Source organism: Myotis brandtii, unplaced genomic scaffold (genome assembly GCF_000412655.1).
Source record: "Myotis brandtii unplaced genomic scaffold, ASM41265v1 scaffold131, whole genome shotgun sequence".
Taxonomy (NCBI): domain Eukaryota; kingdom Metazoa; phylum Chordata; class Mammalia; order Chiroptera; family Vespertilionidae; genus Myotis; species Myotis brandtii.
In genome coordinates this window covers 4717849-4726983 of record NW_005354632.1, presented here as the reverse complement: position 1 = coordinate 4726983, position 9135 = coordinate 4717849, and the positions used below count along the sequence as shown (strand labels likewise).

Genomic DNA, 9135 nt, shown 5'->3' with positions numbered 1-9135 from the left:
CCCCCTCCCCACCGAGGGTGCTGGAGCCAGGACCGGGGAAATGGAGCCCCTGGCCCAGCCCCGGAGCCCACCTGTCTCCCACCCGAGCTGGGAGGCCACTGTTGGGTTTCCACAGGGTTGAATGACAGGGCAGTGTTAGTGGGGCTGGGGGGGCGTTGTCTGCAGGCAGCAGGGTCTGGGATGTGGCTGATCTCTGAGGACTCAGTTGGGGACTTCTCTCCCATAGGTCACAGGGTCAGCCCCTTCTCACCCTCCCCTTAACCGTATGGCCTGGCTAAGCCCCGGGCTCACCGGAGGGAAGCGGAGTCCTGGTATCCTGAGGGTGCCTGTGGGGGCAGGACAGAGTGGGCGAGGGCAGAGTGAGGGAGGGCAGCATGGAGGCAGGGAGCTGGCCACAGAGCCACTCCCACACAGCTGCCTCACGGCCCCTCCCCTGCCTGCCTGCCTGGCACCTACATGTGGGTTCTTGGTTGCCATGTGACCATGGCGTGGTCTGAGAAGGCAGAAACTAGCCAGAGGCAGGGCTTTGAGTAGGGCTCCGTGCTAAGCTCCCCTTACCTGGTTGGAAGGTTCTGGAGGCTGCCAGCCATCATAGAATGTAGGTTGGTAGGGTGGGACCTCATGGCCTGTCCAGTTGTCCCTGGGGAGAGAACCAAGCTGAGTCCACTCCGCTCCAGGCCGTGGGACGGAGGAGGGGACGGAACCAAGCCTCGGGGCCTTCTAGGGCAGGGGTGGGGAACCTTCTTGCTGCCCAGGGCCATTTGGGCATTTACAACATCATTCGAGAGCCACACACAATTATCAACTTAAAAACTAGCCTGCGGTATTCGGCCCAACATTTCATTAACTCGCCCCTCATGCCTCAGCAGGGCCAGAGGAAACGATTTCATGCGCCTTAGATGGCCCGAGGGCCGGACGTTCCCTGCCCCTGATCATGCCCACGCACACAGCCGAAAGGCCCCAGAACACCCGCGAAGGGGCAAGTGCTGGGCGCGAGCAGGTCCCACAGGGCGGGGATCTGTGGCCAGCTTCGCCTCTGCCCACGGAATTCAGAATATCAGCTCCAGGAGAACATGCCGGGCAATCGATCACACCGACTGGGGGTCGGACCTAAGGTGGGGGCAGGGCAGTGTGGATTTTTCCTCCTGCACTGTCATTGTACTTGGCCGCCTGGGTTGCCGCTTCTCAGAGTAGGGCTCCGTGCTAAGCTCCCCTTACCTGGTTGGAAGGTTCTGGAGGCTGCCAGCCATCATAGAATGTAGGTTGGTAGGGTGGGACCTCATGGCCTGTCCAGTTGTCCCTGGGGAGAGAACCAAGCTGAGTCCACTCCGCTCCAGGCCGTGGGACGGAGGAGGGGACGGAACCAAGCCTCGGGGCCTTCTAGGGCAGGGGTGGGGAACCTTCTTGCTGCCCAGGGCCATTTGGGCATTTACAACATCATTCGAGAGCCACACACAATTATCAACTTAAAAACTAGCCTGCGGTATCCGGCCCAACATTTCATTAACTCGCCCCTCATGCCTCAGCAGGGCCAGACGAAACGATTTCATGCGCCTTAGATGGCCCGAGGGCCGGACGTTCCCCGCACCTGATCATGCCCACGCACACAGCCAAAAGGCCCCAGAACACCCGCGAAGGGGCAAGCGCTGGGCGCGAGCAGGTCCCACAGGACGGGGATCTGTGGCCAGCTTCGCCTCTGCCCATGGAGTTCAGAATATCAGCTCCAGGAGAACACGCTGGGCACTCGATCACACCGACTGGGGGTCGGACCTAAGGTGGGGGCAGGGCAGTGTGGATTTTTCCTCCTGCACTGTCACTGCACTTGGCCGCCTGGGTTGCCGCTTCTCACATGTGCTGCACGTGACTCCCACCTGTCCCCGGAGCTGCTGTCCCCAGGACAGTTGAGGGTATATAGGCATCAGCTAAGAATATGTGTTCAATGGGAACAAATAAATTGTTTATTCTCTGAATCTTTTTAAGCAGTCGCTTCCCTTCTCTTTGCCTTAAAAACATGCTCAGGCCTTCCCTTGACTGTGTTACTACTGCTTTTAATCTGTTATTCTAGTCCCTTCTCTGTACCAACTTTTTTGAGAATGTGTCTATCCGCCCTTCCTACATTTCATTATTCCTTGCAACCTGATTCTTACCTCCGCCATTACTCTGTTGCTACCAGTTTTTCTAAAGTCCCCATAATCTCCTGATTGCCAAGTCCACTGGCTTCGTATGGCCCATGTCCTTCCAAACCACAGCATTTAGCATTGTTTACAGCTTGGGGTCAATTTGTGTAAAATGAAGCCACCTAAATATAACTTGCCTGAAATTCAACTCTTTTGAGGGTTTTTTCACCCTCTTTAGACTATTTTCTGTATTTTTGTCTTCCAACTCACTCATTCACTAACTTCTTGTTATTGTAAGAAATCAGAAAACATTCCAGGGCATATCTGACCTAGTTTTGTATTTAAAATGATACACAGAGCCAGAAAGTAGGAGGAGCCCACGGGGGCTGGGGAGAGGGAGGCATCGGTACAGAGTTGTGTTACTTGCTGAATGGGTACAGAGTTTCTGTTTGGGACCAGGAAAAAGTTCTAGAAATGGATAGTGGTGAAGGTTGCCGAACATTGTTAAGTATTTAGCGCCACTGAATTATACTCTTAAAAACATTAAAATGGTAAATTGCATCTTATGTACATTCTGTCACAGCTAAATAGATAGACTACATTGAACTATACTTGATGTTGTGGGATGGGTTGGACAACCACCCCCTAATGGGGCTGAGTTGAAAAGAACTCACTAGGCAAGATGCCGGAGCAAGTGGCTTACTTCCTGGTGGTTTCTCTTTCTAAAACCCTCTTCTCTCTTGGTTTTTATGCCTCTGCTTTTTTGTTTCTTCTTTTAACTCTCGGGAATGTCTCTTTGCCTCCTTAATCCTCTTTCCTTTCTCCACTTACATATAGAAGTTCCCCTTCTCTCTCCTGGACAGAGCGACCTTGCTCACTTAGGTGAGTTCCAGGGCTGCCTGTGGAGGGCTCGCCTCTAGGTGGCGCTGTCATTTCTGTGCTGACTGTTCTCAAACCCTCATAGTCAGGTCAGACCTCTCACCTGAGAGCCAGGGGCCCCCTGTCTCTGTGGGATGTTCACTGATACCCCAGCCCAGCACATCCAAGCTGGGTTTACCCCCTCCCCCCCCCGCCCCCCAGCTCTCATCGGTTTGGCCTTGTTGTCCAACTGTCCATCTCAGGGTTACACGGATGTGGCACCTCACGTTTGATCTTAACTCCTCGGCCAGTTGGTTGCCAAGTCTTACAGATGTTACATTTGCAGCAACTCTTATGTCAGTAATTCTTAAGTTCTGGGCCCGATTGAGACACATTTTCACTTTGTTCTTGACAAAAGTGAGAAAGTATTTTGGTAGAAGGTTGCCAACTCTACATTCTTGGGAGAATTGTTCTTTTTTCCTGAGATAATGCCTTTCCTTCTGAGGCGGGTGATGGCAGGCGATGGTTTTAAAAAGAAATGTTCCAGCCCTGGCGGTGGGGCTCAGTGGTTGAGCGTTGACCCATGAACCCGGAGGTCACAGCTCAATTCCTGGTCAGGACATATGCCCGGCTTGTGGGCTCGATCCCCAGTAGGGGGCGTGTAGGAGGCAGCTGATCAATGATTCTCGCTCATCATTGATGGTTTCTATCCCTCTCTCCTTCTCCCTTCCTCTCTGAAATATATATAAATAAATTGTTTGTACTTGGTGTAGCATAGAGTTGGGAGCTCCATGTGGAGTCCACCGCTTTGTTTTGAGATGTTTCTGGTCTGTGACAGTGTAGAGCTCGCCACACCCAATGCCCTGCCCTATGCCCCTCGCCCAGCCTCATCTTCCCTCACCGGCTGGTGGTCCAGGCCGGGCCCAGGCTCTTCCAGAGGTTACTGTCAGGCGGGCTTAGGTAGAACTTGAGCATGTCGACGGCTTCGGGGGTGAGGAGGGGTGAGATCACTTGGCCTGCGAGGTCACGCTCAGGGCACTGCGTCAGGACCTAGAGGGAGGAGGGCGACGTCAGGAAGCCAGGCTCCCGCAGGCCCAGCTGGAGTGGGCAGGGCCGGAGTCTCAGCTTCTTGCAGTGCCCGAGGCCTCAGGCCTGCTGCTCCTCCCGGCCCTCAGAGCTCCCGCTGTCCTTGGCTCCACCCCCAGCCCCTCTGGTCTGCCCAGGGCGCTGTACACAGCGGGATGGTGTGTTGGGGTCGAGGAAAACGTGTGGGGGTGAGTGAGGGGCAGACCCCACAGCCTCCCTCTACCCTCTGCCCGCCACCCTGGCCTCTGCTTGGTCTACGCTTCAGCTTGTACCTCCTCGCCACCCTGACCTCCCCCAACTCACCAAGTGCAGAGTCCGGAAGAGCATGTGCAGCAGCTCGGCGGCACTGGGATTCTGCAGATGGATGGCCAGCCTCCCCTGGGGACACAGGGTACCATCACCACCCTCCATCCACCCCACCTGCACCCGGACCCCAGGGCCCATCCCTGTCCCGGGCCTTGGTTGGGAGCCTGGCACTCTCCAAGGTCCTGAGAGGGGGGAGGGGAGGTTCCAGGGGAGAAGCCTGGGACGCCTGTGAGGCCCCAGAACAGGGGTGCTGGGGGCAGTGGTGTGAGGGAGGGCTGGGAACTTGTGGAAGCCACATACCAGGAGGTTGAAGCTGTACTTGAACTTCTGGAAGCAATCGACGTACTGCGCCGGTGTCCTCCCTGTGGGGGAGGGGGTGGGGAGAAGGCGGTGGGTCACAGGGTATCCTGAGGCACCACCCCTCTCCCCTGGCCCTCAGCACTCACCCCCGGGACCCGTGTTCTTTTTCTTCCCCTGTTTCTTCGTCTTCTTCGCACTGGCGTTGACCTGGGCCTTCATCAGCGGTTGCACGAACACCTCGATGTCCCTCAGGATGTGGTTCAGCACCTCCTGGACACAAAGAGCTTGGGCCTTAGGTGGGTAATCAGGCCCCCCTGGAACCCCCAACCTGTCCCAGCCCCAGCCCCTGCCTCTGCCCCAGTCCCCCCGCCTCCCCCGTCCCTCCTCAGCCCCAGGCCTGCCTTGGCCACCCTGGGACCTGGTTTCCGGGGGGAAGGGTTGGTGTCCCCCTTTGCCAGGCTCAGGAGCTCGGCAGGCCCAGACAGTCTGCAGTTACCTCGTCCCTCACTGGGTCCTCGGGGGTCGGGGGGCGCCTTGGAGGAGGCAGAGCGAAGGCGCTTGGTTCTCGGGCACTGGAGTGTCGTGACAGGGGCCGTGGGGATGGTGGCATGCCTACAATGCAAGAGGGCATGGCCTCTGATCTTTAATCTAAACCTCTCCTCCCCCGTCCCCACACCCCACACTTACTGTGCTCTGGGGCCATCCAGGGGGGCTGTTCTGGAGGGGGCCCCCACTCCAGGGGGGCTGCCTGCTCCCTAGGGAGTGGCCTTTCCAGAGGAGCCCCCCTCCATCTGTCCTGGCCGGGGTGAGGGACTCCAAATCGGGGTCTGCCGAGCACACGGTGGGGACACAGGCTTGACAGTGTTTTGGGGACAGAGGCTCTGCCCACACTTCTCTCCAGGCCTCCCCCTGGAACCTTCCCTGCCTCCCCCCCAACTCCCTGCCTCATGTGCCCACCTCTGAGCTCTCTCGGGTCCCTGGTCAGGCTCTAGGGACAGTCTCCAGTGTCCCCTGGGCCAGGCCCCAGCCCATCCAGCCTTGGCCCCTCCCAGCTCCAGGCCCTGGTTCCTTGGGCTGCAAGCTCCTGGGCTCTCACCTGGGCTGGATGGAGCTCTGCGCTCCTGCAGGGGGCGGGGCAGAGGCTGCCTACCTGAGCTCCAGCTCCTCCTTCAGGGCCTTCTGCAGGCTGGTCCTCAGCCGCTCTGCCTGGAGGAGTAGCAGGTGGGCAGGGGTGTGGGTGTGTGTGTTTGGGGAGAGTGATGGTTGTTGGGCCCCACACCCACTCTCTTCTTACCCCACCCCGGCCACTCACCCCCACTTCTGGGCACTGGAAGAGCAGAGTGCTGCCGCCCGGCGGGCCCGCCCCCTGCACGGTGATGGACAGGACGGAGTTGTAGGAGCAGGAGTTGAGCACCGCGTCCATGGCCTGGATGCTGTCCAGGCGGTAGGAGTCCAGCTCCTCCTGGGCCAGGTGGAAAGGTGGCTGTGAGGTCACCGAGAGCCTGGGTGGCTCGTGGGGGCTCCTGACCGGGGTCACCCCAGCCCGGCAGTGGCCTGGAGCTGGAGTGTCCACTCCCCTGCCCCCTGGCCTCTGTGCCCGGTCTCTTCCTAGGCCTGGGCCCTGCCCACGGGAGGGCGGCTGCTGTTCGGGGCAGGGAGGGTGGAGCCGACGCCCGGGGCTGGCTCTCCCACAGCTGGGCTAGCGATGACCCGCTGCAGGTGCGCGGAGGGCTGACCTTGGTCTCGATGTCCAGCAGCTGGAGCCAGCCGTCTCTGATCTGCAGCAGCAGGTTCTGGCTCCACACCCGGCCCTGGGCGTCCAGCTCCTGTAGCCGCTGCACGGCGTCCTTGGGCTGCCGGACGCCCTGCGTGCCCAGCTTACACGTCATCAGGTGCTGAGGGGCGAGGAGGCCAGGGCTGGAGCAGGTTTGGAGAGGGGGGCAGAGGGGGCGCACGGGGTGGGGGAAGGGCAGCCGAGGAGGAAGCAGGGCCTCCCCATAGAGCAGCCTTCCAGGGCCAGTGAGGCCGAGGGCTGTGCGAGGGGGTTTAGGCCTCCGGAGAGAGGACGTGGCCTTGGGCAGTCCAGGGGGCTGAGGGGGCCGGATGCTGGTCAGTGTGGGCTTCCACCACCCAACAAGTAAAGCGCGGACTCCTCTGGCGGGGATGCAGGGCCCTCACATTCCGTCCCTGGCTTCCTTTGCTGCTTTGGGAACCCGCTATCCCAGCCTGGGCCTTCTCTCTGACCTGCACTCCTGCCTCGTGCCTTCGCTCATGCTGGTCCCCACCCCCTTCCCACTGCTCATCCCGCGCCTCCCAGCGTCTTGGGAGGAAACCCAGGCCCCCCTCCTCCCGATTCCTGCCCCGTGGGGTGCAGTGATCTTATCTCAGTGCTGGTCTGATCATCCCCGGTTTCTGGTTTCCGCTGTTACTCTCCCTCCTGGGGGAGACCCCTCCTCCTCCCGTCCAAACGCAGCCTTCACAGGTCACAGTCCTGCCCTCGGTCCCCTCCAGGGCAAGTGTCATCTGCCTCCTCCCTGGCCCCACTGCCCTGCTCTCTGCCCAGGCCCCAGCGCCTCTCCTGGGGGAGCCGCCTGCATGCCCACGGCCCTGGCGTCGTGAGCAAACGCCCTGGCATCCTGGGCGTGCCTCCTCTTGCTCTCACCCGCTGGGCCCAAGGGAAGCCAGTTCCCAGCCCCTGCCCCGCCATGAAGCCAGGACCCTGGTCCCAGCCTCTGCTGCCCTGTGGAGTCTCCAGACCATTGCCCATGTCCCTCCCTCCTCCTTCCTGGGACAGCCCCGCTCTGATGCTGGGGTTCGCTCTCCCCACCACGCCCTTCCGGCCTGAGCTGTGTTGGTTGTGTCCACAGCCCTTCAGGCAACCGGATGCCACAGGGGCAGTGTCCTCCTCCCAGGCCAGAGCCTCCAAGCAGCTCTGCCCAGGCCCAGATACTGCCCTTGTGGGACCGCTGACCTCACACATTCCTCCTCGCACCTGTGCCAGATGCAGGGCAAAGAGCAGTTCCCTGGGACCAGGTGTGGCAGGGGGTGGGGCTGGAGACAGGGGGGGGTGGGAGTGGCTGCACGTGTCTCCACTGCTGCCCTGGCGTCCTCCAACCTCCAGCCCGGCCTCCCTCCCGCCCAGCTGCCCGGGCCTCCGGGGAGGCTGCCAGCCCGAGCCCACCTGACCTGGCTGGGCCAGGCTGCTGGCTCCGTGGCAGGACTTGTCTGGGTGTCTGATTTGGGGCAGGGCCTTGGGCACCAGGAAAATGGCATGGAATCGGGAAACTGTCTGGGCCCCGGGTTACTCACCTCCACCCGGTGCTGCGGGCAGGCGGGCTCTGAGGCCAGGCTGTGCAAGTACTCTTTCCGGTGCACTGCGGGGGACAGCGTGGGGTGGGGGGCGGAAGGCCCAGGTGAGACTGAGGCAGTGCGGGGTGGGCAGCATGCGGAGGGCCAGGGAGAGGGGATGGAGGGAGAACTTACTGTAGATGGCTTTGCTGCTGGGCCGGGACATGGTGACGCTGCTGAGTGAGTCCCTAGAACCTAAACTGAACCAAAGGGACAGCCGTCAGCTGCGGAGAGAAACCCCAGGGCAGAGGGGGCAGGTCGCAGATCTGTGTCTGGTCCCTGACCTGCCTGAGGCCTGGACCAGGCTCCCACCTGGGGCCTCTGAGACCCAAAGCCCTGGCCCCAGGGGCCTCTCCGAGCCATCTCCAGCCATGCCTCCTCCACCGAGGAGCCCTCCATGGGGGCTGGGCCTGGGGGCCCCAAGGCAGGCTCCCGGCCTCCTGTTATTTGGTCAGTAAAGCCATTTCGATGGGCCCTGGAAAGCTGGTGGCCGGGGACCTGGCCCAGATCCCGTCCTGGGCCCGAGTGTGAAAGAGGCCAAGACTGGGCTGCCCCCAGCTTCCCGCCAAAGCCAGCCCCGGTGCGGTCGGTTCAGTTCTGCGCGTTGGGAGGTCGATGTTGGCTCTTAAGCTGGGCACCGCTCACGAGGGTGTGTGGGCACGCTGCGCCCGTGCGTGCACACTTCTGGGGCCCTGCATCAGTGACCTGTGCTCCCCGAATGCCTTCCCAAGTCTCCTGTCATTTCGTCTTTCCAGACTCTGAACCCTCTGCCAGGTCCCTCTCACTCAACCCTACATCTCAGCTCGAGGATCACCTCCTTGGTGAAGCCCTCCATGAGCACCCCACCCCCCCGCCCAGAGCGCCCTCCTCACGCCACCCGGAACCTTGTCTGTTCCTTTAAAGACAACAGCCACCCGGTTAGTGCCGAGAGCCCGGGCCGAGGCCCCGATGAACACGGCGCCGTGGAATTCTCACCGCCACCGCATGTCGTTCCTTACACCCAGCCTGCTCGCGGACTTTACCTTCGTCAGCTTGTTTAATCCTCAAAACGTCCTCGCCCGGTGGTACTGTTATTATGCCATTTACCAGGCGAGGTGCCAGAGTGTTTATGTGTGTGCCT

The 9135-nt window shown here is 60.6% G+C and overlaps 1 protein-coding gene across 1 annotated transcript in view; it reads right to left on the bottom strand.

The window, feature by feature from the left end:
* The window catches only part of EPS8L3 (EPS8-like 3), a 10151-nt gene extending 1955 nt beyond the window's left edge, over positions 1-8196 (bottom strand). The window contains exons 1-14 of the mRNA XM_014534670.1: positions 8151-8196; positions 7977-8041; positions 6404-6562; positions 5980-6129; positions 5818-5873; positions 5355-5494; positions 5164-5279; positions 4814-4937; positions 4668-4729; positions 4365-4439; positions 3877-4025; positions 1219-1300; positions 292-326; positions 83-98 (exon numbers count right to left, since the gene is read on the bottom strand). Of these exons, the coding sequence (XP_014390156.1) occupies positions 83-98; positions 292-326; positions 1219-1300; positions 3877-4025; positions 4365-4439; positions 4668-4729; positions 4814-4937; positions 5164-5279; positions 5355-5494; positions 5818-5873; positions 5980-6129; positions 6404-6562; positions 7977-8041; positions 8151-8181 (1260 nt within the window). The 5' untranslated portion in view covers positions 8182-8196. The remainder of the gene's footprint in view (positions 1-82; positions 99-291; positions 327-1218; positions 1301-3876; positions 4026-4364; positions 4440-4667; positions 4730-4813; positions 4938-5163; positions 5280-5354; positions 5495-5817; positions 5874-5979; positions 6130-6403; positions 6563-7976; positions 8042-8150) is intronic.
* Positions 8197-9135: the final 939 nt, after the last annotated feature.